The sequence below is a fragment of the Podarcis raffonei genome, chromosome 4 (genome assembly GCF_027172205.1).
Source record: "Podarcis raffonei isolate rPodRaf1 chromosome 4, rPodRaf1.pri, whole genome shotgun sequence".
Lineage (NCBI taxonomy): Eukaryota > Metazoa > Chordata > Lepidosauria > Squamata > Lacertidae > Podarcis > Podarcis raffonei.
Window position 1 is genome coordinate 79,241,360 of NC_070605.1, and position 20,485 is coordinate 79,261,844.

General features: G+C 41.5%; 1 protein-coding gene across 5 annotated transcripts in view; it reads left to right on the forward strand.

Annotated features, from left to right (window-relative positions):
• Positions 1–2,499: 2,499 nt before the first annotated feature.
• CCDC138 (coiled-coil domain containing 138) overlaps positions 2,500–20,485 on the forward strand; it is a 28,191-nt gene continuing 10,205 nt past the window's right edge. The window contains exons 1-13 of one of the 5 annotated variants that reach the window (XM_053384302.1): positions 2,501–2,742; positions 3,614–3,674; positions 4,630–4,768; positions 4,969–5,066; positions 5,365–5,421; positions 7,084–7,262; positions 7,939–8,097; positions 9,758–9,877; positions 11,607–11,684; positions 11,772–11,879; positions 13,514–13,678; positions 16,298–16,414; positions 17,125–17,317. In XM_053384302.1, the coding sequence (XP_053240277.1) occupies positions 2,677–2,742; positions 3,614–3,674; positions 4,630–4,768; positions 4,969–5,066; positions 5,365–5,421; positions 7,084–7,262; positions 7,939–8,097; positions 9,758–9,877; positions 11,607–11,684; positions 11,772–11,879; positions 13,514–13,678; positions 16,298–16,414; positions 17,125–17,317 (1,540 nt within the window). In that variant the 5' untranslated portion in view covers positions 2,501–2,676. The other 4 variants (XM_053384298.1, XM_053384301.1, XM_053384300.1 and 1 more) reach the window with 4 other exon arrangements.

Sequence of the window (20,485 nt, forward strand, 5' to 3'; positions counted from 1 at the left end):
AGCACAATGAAGACACATCTACTTGATCTCAATAGGCAAGGGGTTCCAAAGTGCAGGTACTGCCACACTATACAGTGCAGTTCTTACAAATGCAAAATGGGTAGTCTGTTAATTCTGCCAGTGGAATAGACATGGGGTAAAGTGATCTTGTAGGTAAACTGGTCCCAAGTTGCTACTTGAACTTGGCCCAGTAGCAAATTAGCAACCAGTGCAGATCTCTGAGCAGATGTTATATGCTGAAACGGCCTGCCTCCTGGATCAAGTGAAAGGGAAGCCCCACATAGAGCGCATTGCACCAATCCTATATTGGAAGTAATCTGTGCATGAGCTACTGTTCATGGTCCTGAAATAGCTGTAGCTGTCAAACCAACCAGAGTTGGTAAGAGAGCCACTTGAGCCACCAGTGACAGCGCTGGACCCAGAAACACCCACAAACTTACACTCCCTGTGAAGGCAGCTCTTCAAGGTTAACTCCATATTGAGTAGTAACTGATCAATTTCTTGGGCGCTGAAACTACTTGCCCATTGTGCCTCCATCTTGCCAGGATTCAAGCTCAGCTTGTTTTTCCTCATCCATCTCACCACTGTCCAGGCAATGGCACAGGGACTGCATGGCCTCTCCTGATTCATTTGAGCAGGAGAAATAGAGCTGAGTGCCATCAGCATACTGACGGCACCTCACCCTGTAATGCCTAATGACCACTTCCAACGGCTTCATGTAGATATTAAATACCACTAGAGACAAGATAGTCCCCATAACATAAGGCACTCTCTGGATTTGAGCCTGAAGGTAGGATCAGAACCACTGTAATAATACTGTGGGAGGAGGACAAGGAGCAGCTACTCTTAATTTTGTGTTACAACCACACAGTCCAAAAAGCATTGGCAACCCCTAAGACACAGGAGGCAGCTGACGGAATTACAATTTATGTCTCTTAATTACATTGAACAATTTCATTTTATTTTCTAACCCACCCGAGGATTGCCTGGCGGCAAAAGGTGGATTAAAAATGATATAAGTAAATACTGCCATGGTGATCATTCTTTGCTAATTGTGGTGGTGGTACCTCATGACCTGGTCTAGCTATGGAGAATTTTGAAGGAGAAATAGATCTTGCTCTTAATCTCTCCCCACCTGGCCCCTGCTCCTATGCACTGAACTGAAAAAGCACCGATCTTCTGTGTTTGCTTGGAAGGGACTCCCAAGGAGTTCATTGCTGAAGGCTGCAAACACGGAGACTTATGGTTAACACTGATTACTGGTTTTTATAGCATCCAAGTCACCAGCCAGCAAGAGCCAAGTATGGAATCTACAAAAGGTTTGCTGGTGGCTTTTTGCATTCTGAACGATTGAAGCATGCCAAGCGCCATTTCACTGTGTTGGGTGCACATGGTGAATAATAGGATCTTGAAAAGAGCTGGACTATTTATTTATTTTTTAAAATAATTTTTATTGAATTTTATGTTACAAAAAACAATACAGCCATACTACCACTAAATATAATTAATAAAAATTACATACATCAATATATAGTTTGTTATTTGTTATTTACCGTCTTATTTCCTCCCAAACATTCCATACAAAAGCACACATATGTGCAAACACCCACACACAAAATGATAACGAAAGTAGATTCCCCCCCCCCTTTTATCTTCCAAAATCTTTTCTTCAACTTTGACTTCCTGTCAAGTCCCTTTGCATATATTTTATCTGACAATCGGATGTACACAAAACAGTAAACCTTTCTATATAAATTTTCCAATACATTCTGAAAACATAATAAATCCTTAATTGTTGTCCGCCTACTTTAAGTTCCTTTATCACTCGAATGCTAGAACGGAATCAAAACTATTACTGTATTTTTGAACACATCTTCTATAACCATTCCATTTCCCCGCAAATTTTTGCTTTGAGTTCCCTCTGAGTTTACTAGTCAGTTGAGTCGTCTCCACCAATTCCTGCAATTTGATTTGCCAATCTGTTATTTTTGGAGCCTCGTGATCTTTCCATCCCTTGGCCACAAGTATACGAGCCACTGCGGTTGCATACAAGAATACCTCTCTTAGATTTTTGGGGATCTCTTTATCTAAAATACTTCCGCTTTTTAGTAAAAGTTATTTGAAAAGAGTTGGACTAGACGACTCCCCCCCCCCAGGGTCATCTAGCCTAACCCCCTGCAATGCCATCTCAGCCAAAAAGCATGCAAAGCAAATAGCCATGCAACATATGCTCAAAAAACTTCCAGGTCATAGAGCAGAGAAAGCGGAGAAGAAGTTCTGCCGTGTATGATCTAGTGGAGAATCCTGCTGCGTGGCGGGTGGGGGGTTGAGCTAGATGACCTCAGGGGGTCCCTTCCAGCAATACAATCCCAAAGCAGGCAGCTCCTCTCTTCTACATAGAAATGGGACTACCCTCCAGGGAGTTCACTCCCCTTCCTGCGGCTTCAAAGAGAAACAAGCTGATTTCCCCTCCCGCGGAGGCGGGTGAGGAAAGGAGGGTCTTAGGTCGAGCGCGGCCTTCGCAACAGGGCCGCGCGGCCTCCCGCTCCTCGTTGTCCCTGGCAACCGCGGTAATGAGCATTTTCGCGCAGGCGCCCTTCGGCCTCCCCTTTCGGGCCGTTGCTGTGAGTGGCGGAGGCGGCCGCGGGCTGCTTGACTGTCTCTGCCCTTCCTCCAATGGCGGCTTCCGCCGAGCTGAGCCCCTCAGTCGAGCGCTGGAGGAGACGCTACCTAGTCGGACAGGTGGGGCTCCTGCGGGCGGGAATGCGTGAGGGAGGGTGGGCTTGCGTGTGTGGAACAGCTGCCTGGACAGGAGGGCAAACTGCAAATGCGTGTTCTTCCATTCCCACGAGACGCAGGGTGGGCCAGAAGTGCTGCCGGCTTCACCCCGTTCTCGTGTAGCACTTTAATTCCGGCCGCTCACCTGTTCGGTTCTTCAGGTGCTGGGGGCTCCCGTCCTCCGGAAAAGCCTTCAGCCCTCAGACCTAAATGTATGTTTGTCTTGGGTTGGGAAGCCACTCTGCACATGCCCAGAGGCATACTCAGGCCCAGAGGGGACCCCTGGCTACTTCCAGCTGTTGAGGGGCCCCTGTCATTAAACAAACAAACAAAAAGATGCACAAGACGTAATAAAACACTTAAACAAAGAGTGAGACTTAATTCGATTTCTTTGTTTGTTTGACAAAGGCTTTCCTAGCCTTTTTCCGTGCACATGCACTAATTGGCAGCTCTAAACTGAGTGTGTGTGTGTCACATTTGGTCCGCTAAAAACAAGTTGTGGAACTTTCTGACAGATACTTGCCCCTTTGTGTGAAGACCAGTATTAGAAATGTCTGTCTGTATTTACTCCCCCTTCTTCTTAATGTTCTCTTGCTATTTTGTGTGTGTGTGTGTGTGTGTGTGTGTACACACACACACAGTTGGTTAAATGTTTTGTTTAAGGGCTGGCTTAAGGAAAACACTTTTGATTTCTTGTAAAGTTTTAATGGAAAACCCTTTCCTGTTTAAAGGTGAAATGTCACTTCAAAACAATCAAATAAACACACATTGTGTAGATGTAACAGGCCAGCATATTTTTGATGTTAGTAATTATAGAACAAAATTCTTCTTTTAGAATAATTCTCTGGATGCATCACAGGCCAAATGCAAAAGTAGAAGGTCCCTAATATCTACAGGTAAGGCATTTTAAAAGGTGTTTGATCTATTTGTTTAAAAGAATTCTTAATTTTTGATATGAAAAAGTTAGGAAAATAGAATGGGAATGCAGTCTCTTAGCGCAAGGACGCATTTCTTTTCTTTGGCCTTTTCTGTATGACGTTTCCATGCCTTTTAATCTCTTATTCTTTCCTAATTCGTATTATCTTTAGTTTGCAGCCTACAAACAAGTACCCATGCTACTGAACCTAGGAGTTTTAGGTGCAGTAGAAAGTTAATAATTTGGGAGTTTTAAACTGGAAGTAAGTCCCACTGAGAAGATATGGTTAGTGCTCCTATTCTAGCTTCTTAACAAACCTGGGAATACCTTTAAGAGCAGGTGGCCTCGACGTTTAAGTCAGAGAGTAGCTCTTCTATTGTGTCAAAGTCTTGCGTTCCCAGTCATTGCGCACATCCCTTCCGGGGCTGAAAGTGGTGCATGTTTCAGTGGTCGCTCATCAGTTGGATGCTTGCAAAATGGTCGCCGCCTGTATACAAAATAAGAGCTGCTGATAAGCATTTCTCAAACTCATTCACTCTGTTGCATTTCCTATATCAAGTGCTTCTGTCCAACATGCCCAACACAAAAACTCTTTATCTTCAATTCTCTATGAATTGTGGAGGTTGGAGGTGTTTTTCCCCCTTTCCGCTGGCTTTATAAATGCAGCAAAGTGCCTTTTTTGAAGTGGGGAGTGGACATGTTGCTAATCATTATAATGGCTACATATTAAACCAGTTGCCAATGCTGAAGACATCCTAGGATTTGCTCCTTTACGCAGAGTTCGCTCTCCCTAGTCCCAGATTTGTGGGGACTAGCTCTTGCGATTAGATGCATGTTTTAAGGTATTAGCAGGGTTTTCAGGTACTCGTGCTGGGTACATTAGCAGGCTGGCTCTGTTTTTCTAATTAGCACAATCCTATATTATTTCCTTGCAGAGAAAATGGACAGCTCACTTGATGATACAATTGCATCGTTACTCAAATGCTCCTCACAGTTAGAATATACTGGCAATAGAAGAAAGCAAAATACAAAGCATTTTTCAGACACTTCAAAGAATGTTAAAAGCTTAAGTCGGTAAGAAAACCATTTTACTCTTTGAGCCAGTCTTTTCTTGTTGCTGTAAAGCATACTGCTGAGTCTCATCATTGTACTCTGGAATAATATATTTTAAGATCTGAAAGTTTTATTGGATATCTTTCCCACTGTACAAGGAATGTGAACGAACATTGTTTTATACAGTGTGTAGCTTAATGCAATCATTTTGTGTCTATTAGGCAGGGTGATGAGTTGGATTCTCTATATGGCTCAAGTCAGCGTGACATACAGCCTGAGTTCGTTGGAGATTTTCCCAGAGACACGTATTCAGAATCAGGTAATCACATTCTTATGAATTCTAATACAACTCAAAGGAAATCTCATTTGATAGCCCATTCGCAGCTTGAAATTAAATGAAATATGTAACTGGCAGCTCAGCTGACTTACTGCATGATTTTTTTCTAGCACATTTACTCCAGGATTGGTAGTGACATCTTATACGAGGTAGTAAGTTACAGTTCAGACTATGCCCCCTCTCTTAATTCACATCTTCACAGGTGAAGTTTTGTGTTAAATTAGTTGGAAAGCATGGTGGGTAATTTACCCTCCCCCCCCCCATTACATGGATGCAACAGTGGCAATGATTGCTGTGCCAATGGGGGAGGCATCTCTTCCGAATTTCAGACAGGTGGGTGAGTATCCCTTTGTTCTACTATTGGAAGTGTCTTGCCTGGCTGGCCTGTGATCTTCTACACATGGGCAGCGGAACATAACCCTGTGTTGCTAGCTACATAACAGCTCTTTATATGCAACAAAGCAATGTATTGGAAGCATTTCTAGTTAACTGCATTTTTTTATGTCCAAAATTTACAACAGTAAGCATTGCTCTCAGAGGAAGCTTTTTCCCCATTTGAGATGAACCAAAGTATACCTCTAGACTGGAGATCCACTTAGACTTCTGTTCTGACCAAGGCAGAATAGTGCAGGACTCTTACTTCTCTTGACTGGGACACTATACATCTGTTGTTGCAGCCTAGATTAACATTAGCTTTTTTGTTGCCGCATCACACTGTTGACTCGTGTTAAGCTTGTAGTCTACTGTGGCCCCAATATGCTTTTTGCATGTACTGCTGGCAAGCCAGACGTTCCCCACCTTATATTTGTGCGGCTGGATGTTCCTGCTTAAGTGTAGAGCCTTACATTTGTCCCTATTTAAAGTCATTTTGTTAGTTTGGGCCCAGTTCTCCAATTTGTTGAGGTCATCTTGAATCCCATTTCTGTCTTCGGTGACATTTGCTACCTATCCCAGTGTGGTGTCATCTGCAAATGTGATGAGCACCCCCTCGATACCTTCATCCAAGACAGAACCTTGCGGCACCCCTCTTGTCACTTTTTTCTAGGATAAAGAGGAACTATTATTGAGCACTCTTTGGGTTCGGTCAGTCAACCAGCTACAAATCCAGCTACACCAATACGAAACAAAAACCTAAAAAACAGCATAGAGCACACAATTCCAATAATCAACTGCAGTCTAAAATGCCTTTGCATAGTAGCTGTGATAGCTTTTCAGAGTCTAAAGAGGTAGCTAGACATCTGTCTGCCAAGTAATATGACATTACAACTTCAGGATGAGATTACAATGAGTATCATGACACTGCTCATTCTGGACTTCTCAACAACATTCAGTAGCTATGGTATCCTGGGCAGGCTCTGCAAGTAGTAGTTTTGTTCTTACACTGGAGAATTGACTGCAAAAGAAGGTCTTGGGGCTGCTTGGCCCCTAGAGCATTTGTGCAATGGAGGCAACACGCCTTTCAACATGAGAGTGATCATCTGGGGATTGGGAGGGGAGTGTTATCAGTATATTGGTGACACCCAGCTACAGTTCCCCATTACATCTGATTTAAATGAGGCAGAGAACATGCTAAATTGGTGTGTGGGATTAGAAACACTAATGAAAGCCAAGAAACGGAAGCTCAGTCTAGGCAAGGTGGATGATTTGATGGTGGGTGCATTGGTCAACTCGGGGGGGGGGTCATCCTTTTCTAGGACAGATTCACATTTTTCAGGGTGCTCCTAGATATGGCTAGTAAACCTGTAGATGAGGGCTTTGAAGGTCACTTCAGACTGGTTCACACATTATGTTGATTACTTGATGTATTCTCAACAGAAGTAGAATGGTAGAGTTGGAAGGGACCACAAGGGTCTTCTGGTCCAACCGCCCTGCAATACAGGAATCGTTTGCCCAATGCAGGGCTCAAACCCATGACCCTGAGATTAACAGTCTCCTGCTCTAAACAGAGGAATGGTACACTGAGCTTCTGAGCATGTCTGCGTCTGTTTTCACCCATTAGACATTACTCTGCCATCCAGTTTGACAGTGACCACATCTTGTGATTACGATAGTGGTGGTGAACCAGCAAGAGAGAGTGTGAGAATTCTTGAAACCCAAGAACTAAATGGGAAAAACTTGATACCATCTCATTTCAATCAAATCTATCGTGAATTATCTATCATACATCAGAAGCTGCAGGTAAAAATCAATAATGATCTATCGGTAGATTTAAAATAAAAATAAAAATAGTGATTTTAATTTAATGTACATCATGTATGTTTTCTTACTGTTCTCTGTCCTGCAGTGGCATGACCTTATTGTTAATATCATGTTTCTGTTTTTCTACTCAACAAATTTTCCTGAATTATTTGATTGTTTAGATGTTGCAGTGCTATAAACATCAGTTTTAACCGTTTCCAGTTTTTTATTATTGAATTTTACATCTGTATTAAATTCCATCTATAATGTGAATATTAAAGTATGTAAAATACTACTTCAAACTGAGGAAATTCAATTTTTTAACTAAAGTTTGATCTAGGCTGTCATATAGAAATGAGTAACCTTCAGTACCATATGCAGCTAATGTGGTTATGACTGAGTTACTTTAATTGCTTACTTCAGTCTTCTTTGCTATATATGAGCTTATTTAAGCTACCTTCATTGTTACCAGTGATCAGAAAAGATTCAGCTCTGCCCTTTCAGGCCAAAGGTACGTTAAGGAAGGAAGAAAGGCAGACTAGCACATCTTTTGTTGAGTAGTCATTTGTTCTGACACTTAAATGCAGGGACACTTAATTGCAGGAAGAAAATGCTGGATTTTATGAAAATTTACTCACAGTACCACAGTTTGTCCTTCTCTTCTATTCTGATGCAGCAAGAAAAATTAGCCCAGGAGGAATATGCTTTAAAACTTGAAAGACGTGAGCACTGTTTAGCAGAACGAGAGACCCTGCTTTGTAGACATGAAGCTGCTTTGACCAAGATAAGAAGCGTTGAGGAGGAAGTTCACACAAAATTTCAAATTATGAAAGAGGTATGGTTACTTCTAAAAATGCTTCTTTACCAGGGGGAAATGTTTCTGGCTAAAATATTCACAAGGGTGGGAACTATGCTCACATCTCAGCTAAGAAACTCTCATTACTTGATACGTAGAAATGTAGAGTTAGAAGAGACCCCAAGGGGCATCTGGTCCAACTTCCTGCAATGCAGGAATCTCCACCAAAACATACATACCGTATTTTTCACTCTATAAGACGCACCAGACCATAAGATGCACCTAGTTTTTGGAGGAGAAAAACAAGAAAAAAAATATTCTGAATCCCAGAAGCCAGAACAGCAAGAGGGATCGCTGCGCAGCGAAAACAGTGATCCCTCTTGCTGTTCTGGCTTCTGGGATAGCTGCGCAGCCTGCATTCACTCCATAAGATGCACACACATTTCCCCTTACTTTTAAGGAGGGAAAAAGTGAGTCTTACGGAGCAAAAAATACAGTAAGCCTTGCTCTAGAGGCTGATGTATATTTTGCTCTAGGAGGCTTAGTTTGGTCAGAATCAAATATACACTTCCAGAGTTAATGCTAAATACATTACTTTGGATAATTGAGCCGCCATGGCCATGGGTGTGTGTGTCTGTGTGTGTGTGAAAATTGGTGTCCCAGGCTTTTCGGACTTTTCTACCTATGTACTATCTGAAACCAAAGGGACACATTGGTTGCCAGATGTGTGTTGCTGTTTTTTTTATATATCCTACCCCACTAACAGTGCACCAGAGGAAAATATTCCTTTTTAGGTTACCGCTCTGTAATATTCTGTATGCTGTAGTGCCGCAAGTAAAATTTCCCCCAGATAATTTATGCGATCATACAAGTTTATACTAAAGAAACAATCTAAATTAAAATAATTGCGCTCCTTTATCGCTTACAAGCCACATTCAATCATATCACAGGGTGATAAGTCAAGATATGAACAAGCTTTGCACACCCACAAGCAGTCACTTTGCTCCTCTTATTCTTGTCAGGCAGAAGACAAGCCTGCCCCCCCCCCAGCTCTTGTGAAGGGATGTGTAAAGTGACTGGTTATGGGGTCAAGAAGCTCACACAATCATCCAGATGTAGCCATAGCAGCTAATTATGAAAAGGCATAAGGAAGAGAACTGGAAAACATAACAAGTAGCATTTTGGATGATCAAGAGACATAATGTCTGGATATTTAGGAGGGTGTTCTGAGGAGGGTGACTAGAAAAACAGAAGAATGAGAGGGATTGTATGGCCAAAGCTTAGTCACGGGTAGTATGGTGCGTAGACATTATCCAGAGAACTGGACAGGAGGTAACTGAAGAGCTTATATCAGAATTTGGACATTCAATATATATGCTTTCATACAATTGGGGATCGATTTCTTTATATTTCACTTGGCACTCCTAAGTGAATCTGTACCTGTCTCCTAAGTCTGGCCTGTTCCACTGAGCAGGGTACTTATGTGAGAAGCACAATGACAGATAAGTTCCAGTTTTATCTTCTTTTATATTTTTCTTTTCTTTTCTACCTTGCTCATCTTAAGAGTCTTGGATTCACATTATGTTAAGAATGTGACAGGGTGTCTCATAGTTTCAATGTGATTTTGGACCCTTTAAATGCTTTCAAAAACACAAAACTGCCAATCCTTTTCTTTACAAGTTCTTCATTTTGTTTCTAGCAACATGAAGCTGAAATTCAGCAGTTGTCTGAAGCTTTGAAAGAAAAAGCAAAGGAAAACAAAAGGCTTAAATCATCATTCGAAACTTTGAAGGAACTGAATGATGCGTTAAGACAACAGGCAAGTGTTTTTTATATTGTATTTTTATGTTGTGAACCGCCCTGAGATCTACAGATGAAGGGTGGTAAGCAAATTTAATAAATTAAAAAATAATAAATAATAATATACACACAAATCAGGCATTTTAAATGTTATAAACAGAATGTTTTTTGTAAAGTGGTCTAATACTAAATGGTTATTACAGTTTCTGTTAGCTTTATGGTGTATGGGTGATGCTGGGTAAGAAATATAGTTACCAGAATAGTTAAACGTAATTCACATGTTACCTTATACTAGCCTAGTGTAATACTATCTTCTTGAAGAGGTCTTGCAATTATTTTAAAAGCATAGCTGCTGCACCAGAGTATTCACACCTAATGTAGTTGCTTTGCTTTTGAGTTCAAGTGGTTCTCTCTCTGTCAGCTGTGCATTCCAACGCTTCTGGGTCTCTTAGAGCTTCAACAAACTATAGGGTACCCATCTTCCTACTGCAGGTTGGCTACATCTGTTCCGTTTCAGGAGCCTTTGTCCATTTGGGGGAGCCTTGGCCCATTGTGGCTCTTACAAATATTGACCACACTTTTTAAAAAAAAACAACGTACTAGTGCCTCTCAGGCACCCAGAATTTTTAATGACATGAAGTCGAGGGCTCAGAAAGGGCAGGAGCCCCAGATGTGCTTCCACCAGATGAGCCTGTGGCACTGCTGTCCTCAAATTCTGAGACCCAGTGAGACCAGATGCTCCCCAATTCTTATCGCAGTAGGAGGCTACTGCTGCAGGATGCACCTCTAAGCACCTTCCAGTGCAAGCAGGGCTGACAATTGGAAGGCAGCTGTTGCCACTCTATAGTTCCCAGTCTCATTTTGTTTGTTGCTGAAGTTCTGCATTCTGATAGCACAGCCTGAGCCTTGTGTTGTTGTTTAGGCGTTTAGTCGTGTCCGACTCTTCGTGACCCCATGGACCAGAGCATGCCAGGCACTCCTGTCTTCCACTGCCTCCCGCAGTTTGGTCAAACTCATGCTGGTAGCTTCGAGAACACTGTCCAACCATCTCGTCCTCTGTCGCCCTCTTCTCCTTGTGCCCTCCATCTTTCCCATCAGGGTCTTTTCCAGGGAGTCTTCTCTTCTCATGAGGTGGCCAAAGTATTGGAGCCTCAGCTTCAGGATCTGTCCTTCCAGTGAGCACTCAGGGCTGATTTCCTTCAGAATGGATAGGTTTGATCTTCTTGCAGTCCATGGGACTCTCAAGAGTCTCCTCCAGCACCATAATTCAAAAGCATCAATTCTTCGGCGATCAGCCTTCATTATGGTCCAGCTCTCACTTCCATACATCACTACTGAGCCTTGTACCCAGCTGGAATTTTGCCTCGCCTCACCACGGAGCAGGACACTGCTTTTCAAAAATGCCACAGAAAGGATGCAGTCACCGTGAAGTGGTTCATGTGTCTTTCATCTCGGCACTAAAAAAATGATGTGAAAGCATGTTCCTTGGTTTTCAGCAAAACTGACTTCTCCATAAATGTGTTTAGAATTGCAGCTGCAAACTCCTGGCAGCTTGTTCTTTGCATATGTAAAGGAGGATAAAGGGGTGACTCTAGTTCTCTTCATTCTTACAAGCCGTGAAGGGTGGGGAGGACTTACCCAGACAGTTTTATGAGCAAGAGAGGAATTATTTGTGAACCGCCCACTACATAACAGAAAAGTTTTATCTATAAGGCTTGGCTCAACATCTTCCATTTCTTCTTTTTTAGCTAAATGACGTAAGTGAGCAAAACAAGAAGTTGGAAGGCCAGTCTCGAAAGGTGCAAGCTCGTTTAGAGAATTTGCAGGTAATATTTCAATATGCTTTGTATTGTTTGTCAGCTTTGCAGGGAAAAAAGCCTAATGTAATTTCTTTTCATTCTGTCCCGTTACAGCGGAAGCATGAATTTTTATCCATACAAAAATCTAAAGAAGCTTTCCACACAGCCCAGGAACGAAAGGTTATCAAGCCAGAAAAAACAATAACTTCAAAAAGTTACAAAGTAAGCTGCACACTATTCATTCCCCCCTATAGTGTATCTATATCTATATTGATACTTGTATCTATATCTATATCTATATTTATTGACACTTGTCCAAAGATATACAAAAGTTCATACTCAATACAAAGTAAAAGAAATGCTTAATCTATAAATGAATGGAGGCAGAAAGAAGGAATAGGGGAAATGAAGGAAGGAAAAGTGAAAGGGGAGAGAAAGAGAGCTGATGATGATGATGGTGATCATCATCATCATCATCATCTTTTATTTGTATCCCGCCCTCCCCGGCTGGAACTGGGCTTAGGGCGGCTAACATCAAATATAAACACTGATATAAAATCAAACAATAATTAAATCACCTCTTAAAAACAAGTCAGGATAAAATTAAAATCTGAATTAGATGGCTTTCCACAGGATTTGGGTTGGGAACAGTAAATGCTCATCAGGCCCAACTGTGTATGCTGATCTTACATGGACCTGTGAGAATGCTGGGAGGCCTCTTTCATACTAATTCTTATACAAAAAGGGAAGGGGAGTCAGGCTGAGCCCTGACCAAAGATAAAAAGACTTCTGGTTCTGTCCTGCACCTTTGATGTTTTTTATAGTGCTTTTAATTCTGTTGGGAACCGCCCAGAGTGACTTTTAATTCTGTTGGGAACCCAGCCAGATCCGCGGAGTATAAATAATAAATTATCATCATCTTCATCATCATCATCTAATTATAGAATTCACTCATCAACACCCAACCATTTTATTTTCTCTAAGTCTGTAAGTCAATATTTTTTCAGTAATCAGTTCCAGATTTTACAAGTTCATTTTCTCTTTCTCTTGCATGCACAAGGACATGTTGGTTTGGAACTGCTATAGTTTATTGAGAGGGGAGTTGTAGGATAAATAGTACAGTGGTACCTCGGGTTACATACGCTTCAGGCTACAGATGCTTCAGGTTACAGACTCCGCTAACCCAGAAATAGTGCTTCAGGTTAAGAGCTTTGCTTCAGGATGAGAACAGAAATCGTGCTCCGATGGCGCGGCAGCAGCAGGAGGCCCCATTAGCTAAAGTGGTGCTTCAGGTTAAGAACAGTTTCAGGTTAAGTATGGACATACGGAACGAATTAAGTTCTTAACCCGAGGTACCACTGTACTCTTGAAAATATTATTTCCAAATATGTCTCCCATTTCAATAAGCTTGGGTTATATTTAGTTTCTGAGAGGACACTGGCTGGGGTTAATTGAAACTGAAAAGGCAAAAAAAGCATTTCTGAAAAGAAGGAACTTGTAACAAGAAGAATCCCCGCTCCCCAAAAAAGAATAATGACATACCTCAACAGAGGAAGGTACCAGAAATGTGTTTAGAAATGTAATAAGAAATAAAAAATACCTGTCCCCCCAGTGTCAATCCTGTAGGAATTCTCATCCATATATATGATGCTGAAATGGAGTAACTTTCCCCTTCTTCAAAACAGTACATCACCATTATCCGCAGGCAGATTTGCATATGCTCTCAGTGCCCTTGATGCAAGTCAGATGTGTGTTGCAGTGCAGACGGCACAAGTCAATGCATGCTTTAGATAGCTATCTCATGGTAAAGAACTTCTTCAAATTGTGCCCTAAGAGATTCACTTTTATGTTTGCAGATACCAATTAATTCACACATATATGACCTTTTAACGGTGTTAATGGACTGGATCTCAGATCAGCACCTGAGCAAATTGGTAGCAGAGGAAGAGAAAGCTTCTGAATGTCTTCTGACAGGCGTGCTTGCTTCCAGCAGAAACTACACACAGGAGAAGTGTATCAGGGTAGTGTTCCTCCTTCCTACATCTTGTTTTACAGTAAAACTGCTTGTATTATATTTGGATGTGTGTCTAACAACGCTGTAGGCCCCAGAATTCGTGTTCATTTTCATAATACTGAGCCATGTGCTCTCCAAACCTGAGCTATTCAGGTTCGCAGGGTGTAGTCTGTGATATAACCTTATGTATGATTGCAGCATTTCCATATATACAAACGTTGCTTATCTTGATTTGGATGCTATCCAGGCCACTCTGATTAATGCTTTCATATCATTGTATAAAGCTATAAAGGTTGTATCCAAAGTTAGTCATCCTAAGAGTAGTTAGTCACACACATTAATTACAGGGGGCCTTTAGTGAGTATGGCTAATGTTGAATATAATACTTTTTTTTCCAAGTAGAAGGTGATATAAAATTACAAAACAAAGGTATTTTGTGTATCTTTAAGCTCCAATCCTAAACACTTACCTAGAGTTAGCCTTAATGGACATAGTGTGACTGACATCTAACGTAGGATTTCCCTGTTAATTCTGTACACATGTGGGACATGTGTTCTATCTACCAGGTTTCATACAGAAACTATTTAAAGCCTATTAATGTCGAAACAACTTCAGACATACTGTTTGTCAGAGGAACACATTTGTGAGCATGTGGAATGTTGGGGCCTTCCGTTGTAGTTGGAAAAATCTTAACTGCAATAAATACTTCATTAACTGGCTTTTGCAATCTCCATTATAATAAACATTAGCATCTGATCCAGCAATCTGTTCCAGATACAGTAGTTCAAATGCATGCATAGAGATCTGCTGCCCAGAATAGAATCCCCATTCCCTGCATTAGTGTTACTCTATCAATCACTTCCTATAATCCCAGATTAATTAGATTTCTATACCACCCTTCATCCGAGCATCACAGGGCAGTTTACAATATACAGTAAAAACACAAAAATACCTACCATAGTAACAAACAGAAGCACCCCACCCCAAACACAGTTTAAAAGGTTATAGGCCTTTTAAATTAGCCAGTGGCCTGGGAGAAGAGGAATGCCTGGTGCCTAAAGGTATAATGAAGGCACCAGGCGAGCCTCCCTGGGGAGAGCATTCCACATATGGGGAGCCACCACAGAAAAGGACCACTCTTGTGTTGCCATCCTCTGGACCTTGTGGAGAAGGCACACAAAGAAGGGCCTCCAGTAGTTGTTGCTGTTATTGTTATTGTTGATTGAATTTATAATAAATAAGGGCCTCCAATTATTATTATTATTATTTATTGAATTTATATACCGCCCTATACCTGGAGGTTATGACTGCATGGTCCAGGTGGGTTTATATGGGGAGAGGCACTCCTGAACTGTTAAAGGCTTTATAGATCAAATCCAGCTCTTTGAATTGGGCCTGGAAACTAACTGGCAGCCAGTGCATTCGGGCCAGAATTGGCATTATTATATACTTAAACTGTCTTGCCCTGGTGAGCAACCTGGCCACTGAATTCTGCACCAGCTGAAGCTTCTGAACTGTCTTCAGAGGTAGCCCCATGTATAACGCATTGCCGTAATCTAACCTAGAGGTTAGAATATCCCCTCGATGGGCTATTAAAAAGCAATCCAAGCACAAGTGTTATGATTTATCATGGCAAAGTAGTGATTAGATGTGGCATGAATACACCTACGATGTAGTGTGTGATCCTAGAATTCTGTCTGATGTAGCTGTTGTTGAACTTGTTCCTACTTGCTTTGGGTAGGTGCCTACAAGGCTCCTATTCCAACAGCTGTTGGCTGACATGTTGTTCCTTGTTCACACCTCGGCATGGAGAAAACACCTGGAGTCAGTAGCACCCACACTCTGGAACTGATGGTGCTTTTTCTTCCCTAGTTGTGCTTTGGAAACATCACCTAAGATAACACAGTTGCTCAATTGCTCCCAGTTGTTGCCCTTGCTGGTGGTGCCTAACAGAAGCCCATAAGAGCTGTCCTTGAGCTCTCCCATGTAAATAAATGCTGCCTACAAGAGTTTCTGTATGCTTCTGTTGCTCACTGGGCCCCTCCAGATGGCACTCTCCAACAACATTGGGTAGTGTGTTGCCACAATAGCCTAAACATGCCATTTGACTACACCATCTCCTTCAACCTGTGCAGCTTTTCCCTACATTGCTAATGTACTCAAATGCCTTACATTGTGATATTAATGATAGCTAACTGATACTTCTGTGTTCAGAGGCATGTAAGATGCTGGGGACAAACAGCAGCTGCTGCTTGCATGCCATGTTTGTGCACTCCAAGGAGTATAGAGGGAAAAATTGGAAGTTTTGCAAAAAAAAAGTTTTATAGTATTGTCTCTTTCAGAATTCCAGAATTTAAAGGTAGCAATATTAGCATTGACAATAGCATTGAATTTGTCTGAATTACTGAGCAAGGCACGCTCTTGGAAGTAAAGAAACATTCATGGTGCTAGTAAGCCAACCATGTTGCTGGTTTTGTCTTTTTTTGCTTAGGTAATTTTCATGTGAAATTACGAAGCATCACAGGAAAAATATCCACTGGGAATAGCTTGCAAATAGGATCTATCGGTAGGACCCAAATTTTGGAAAGAGAAAAAAAGACAGTAATGCTATGTTTGTGTTTTCCAGTTTTTGCCTCTAGTTGCTGAACAGTTTCAGTGGATGCCCTTTGTGAATCCTGACTTGCACATGCATGTGGTTAAATTCATTTACTGGGCTATCAGGCAGTTAGATGGAGGCACACAGGTAAGAAGTATTCATGCAAAGTAGTTCATTTGCATTTAACACTGCTTCTCTGCGGAAGGTTCCATGTTTTACTTGACCTGAATTTGACCCGGAGTTGTTATTTATATCATTTATATGTTGGATAAATTGCTTCCAGTACTAATGTACTTGCGTTCGCAATTCTTTTGCTAGGTAGAAGATAGTTATTTTATTGTGAATAGGATGCCAAAATCAAGAACTTGATACTGCAGGAAAAGCTAGAATTCTAGATTTAACCACATAACCTTTTCCGGGTTTTAATGTACCTTACTTCCGTGAAATGCATTCGTGGCCAGGATAAAGCACATTCCACTGAAGTCAGTTATAACATGTTATTAATTCTTTTATATAGCAGGCTTTTTTATACACCTATTTGAATTTTTGTTGGAGTCTCAAAAGTGCTGCTTTATAGATCATCTGCGAGTGTTCTTCTCTTGGTGCTCTTGCTATCTGAAGTGAGTGTCAGTCAGGACGAGACAGCCTTCTGCATAGTGGCTTATAATATGGTGCTCACATATTGCTTGGTGTACTTTGATATTCCTTTTTTCCATCTGGACAATACATCTCAAATGTAAAGCATTTGAAACATGAATAATGTTGATGAGACTTGTTCAGAGTAAATTAAATGACATTTGCATTTACCTAGTAGAATGCTATGTTCACTTCATACAGTTTTATTGCTTGTATAACAGTATGCAACAATGACATCAACGATGAGAAGACTGGGTGAAGACCTGTTTAAAGGTGTTGTGCCGAAGGGATGTCAATATATTTCTCCTGAACATACTACCGATCCCAAGCCAAAGTCCGCAGCATTCTTTAAAAGCTCCAGTTTGCCTTTAAGACTTGTATCAACCTTAATTATAATCAAAACAGTGACACAAGGTAAGTTCTACCAATACTTTTGAGGTCTGCATGCAGCATATGGTGTCTCCAACCACTCTTAAACAGCAAACTACAGAAAGATCCCTGTTCCGACTGACTGACCCGTGAAGTAAATTTGATTTATTTATTGAGATATTTCTGTACCACCCTCCATCAACTTGGTTACAGGGCTGTTTATGTTAGAATAAGGCGGTTCAAAACATCAAAGCCATTCTCACAAACATATGGCCTAACCAGCAGTGTCAAAACTCAGAAATCACTTCACCCATCATTCTTTAAAAGCCTGGCAAAAAAAGGTAGGTTAAAGAAACTTGATTTTTTAAAATGGGGTGGGGGCTAAAGTATTTCAATATGTATTTTAAGGGGTAATGGCTGCAGAACTTCTAGATTTTTGCATGTTTGGCAGCCCAAGAGGGCCACAAACATAAACATACAGTATAAGGGCAGTTCTGCTAGATCAGGCCAAAGGTCATTTAGTCCAGAATCTGGTTTTCCACCATATGCCTCTGGGAAGGCCTCCAAGTGGAGCTTGAACAGTAAAAGCTGTTGTTTCCCAGCAAGCAACATTTAGCAAGATAGTGCCTCTGAACAGGGAAGATCTGATGAATATTCATTGTTAGATCTGTCCTCCAAGAGTTTATTTTATCTCCCATTTTTTAAAGCCATTGGCTATCATCCCATCTTGCCGCAGTCAAAGGCATTGTGTTTGTGCAAATTGGTACTGTATGTAAAAGGTAAAGGGACCCCTGACAATTAAGTCCAGTCGTGAATGACTCTGGGGTTGTCGCACTCATCTCGCTTTACAGGCCAAGGGAGCCGGCGTTTGTCCGCTTCCGCAGACAGTTTTTCCGGGTCATGTGGCCAGCATGACTAAGCCGCTTCTGGCGAAACCAGAGCAGCGCATGAAAACGCCATTTACCTTCCCAGCAGAGTGGTACCTATTTATCTACTTGCACTGCGTGCTTTCGAACTGCTAAGTTAGCAGAAGCTGGGGCCGAACAACAGGAGCTCACCCCGTCACAGGGATTCAAACCGCCGACCTTTTGATCGGCAAGCCCAAGCGGCACAGTGGTTTAACCCACAGCGCCACTGTATGCAGGCGTGATTAAATTTCAATGATCACCCATCACATTAGTATTAAATAGAATTTGGATTTTAAAAAAAGTTTTGGAAGAAGCAAGCAAATGATGGGTGGGAGGGAGATCAGGGTAAGATAGTGGATAAGCAGTTGGCGCAAGTGATCTTGGAGATGTGGTTAGAGGCACTGAGTGGTGCTTCTGTATGGAATGGAGAAGCTTCATCCTTTGAATACTGGAATATTTTGGTAGTCACTGTCTGCATGTGTTTGAACTTACTTCCATAACCAGGAAACGATAGAACAGGAGTGGGGAAGCTCTGGCTTGTGTGCCTAATTAGATCTGGCATAGGTCCCAGTTTGGCCTGAGAGGTCATTTTCCCCAGACCATTGCCCACCTGCTCCACACCTGACATCAGGTGTGGGGCAGATGGGGACATGGCTGCCGGTGCCCCGTTGGGAGCCTTCAATTGCATTCCTGATTAGGCAGAAAGCCTCTTCTGCTAATGCACCATCTACTGATAGTCCAATCCTAGTTGACTTGCCCTCTCCACCAATCACCTGATAGGAACTCAGTTTAAGTGCCCTGGGATTGACCACACAATTGAGTTTCCCCATGTGGAACTCCATAGCCAGCTGGTCCGTGAAAGGGCTTGCAAAGAACTGATCAGCACTGCACTGCTCTTTGAAGCACCAATAACCAGCTGATCAGCAGTGCTTCAAAGCACCACACAGAGGTCCTTGAAAGGGCCCTCCTTTCAAATTTGGCCTGTGAGGTAGGGCCATATCCATCTCTCCACCCCCTGTGCTAGATCCTTAGGGCATGGAAAGTAACAGTCCCCACACCTAGAATCTGTAAATATTCTTTAGTTCAGCTTGCCATTCTGAAGCCACTGAAAACTATTTGCCACAAACATATTACTGATAACGTACCGGTGATCTGTAGGTCACTGATTTTTCCCTAGGTATACTCAAGACAAGGGATGGCGAACCTGTAGCTTTCCGGGCGGTGTTGGACTACAACTCCCATAAGCCCTGGCCAATGGCTAGCTGGGACTGATGGGAACTGGGTGTTGAACAACATATGGAGGGCTACAGATTCTGCACTCCTGTTCAAGGACAAAATGACGTTTTGGCCAGGAATACTCCCACCCCTCTTCACCTTTCTACAAAAATAAAACTTGGTTTCTAAGATGGTTATAGTTATACCTAAAATATTTAATATACAGGAACAATTCTCTGCCATCTTACTTTAGTGTAGAATCTGTAGATAAAGTAAGAATGAATATACAATATAAAAATGCCAGCATAGATTGGTACATAATTCTAGATGGTTTGTAAGTAATGTTTTGCTTTAAAGTCACAATGCAGTAGGGGGCATCCTAATTAAGGTTTTGTAAGTTCAGGCATGATTCAGTTTATGTAATCCTTCAACGCAGCAGAATAAGTGTTACTGTGGTTTATTATCATTACCTGAAATCTCCGATATTTACTTTTGATGGAATGCCAACATACCAAAAATAGCAAAGGAAACCTTTTCTCAGTCAAATCTTTGGGAAATTAAAAGGGGCTTAAAATGTTTTTAAACTCAGTCAGTAGTGTTTGAACATGAATGCAATAATTGATTACCAAAAGAAAAATGTGGTTGGGATTTATGTAGCTAGTTAATAAATGCATCTTTGTTCTTATTTCACTAAAATTTGGGGCCATCCAGCACAAAGCAATGCTATTCCTTGAACTGTTGAATAAAAGCTGCACAGCAGCAGATATTCAGAGGAAATTAATGCCACTAACACCTTGTTTATAACTGAATGTTACTAAAGTTAGCATTTAACCTTTAAATTTGGAGAAATCATTTCTTTGTGTAGGTTTAGGTTCCAAGCACAGTGAGAAGCGTTCAGCACTGTGAATGCTAGGCAAGGTCAAGGCTTTATGAACTTTGGCTTCATAAACAACAACAACTCGGCTTCTGTTACATAAATCTAAATAGGTAAATCCAAAAAGGGCATGAAATGGGTACTATAGGACCTTCTGGCTTCACTGACAACAAGTGTTTCCTGTATGTGCTGCTATTGTTTTCTATCAGAGTAGAT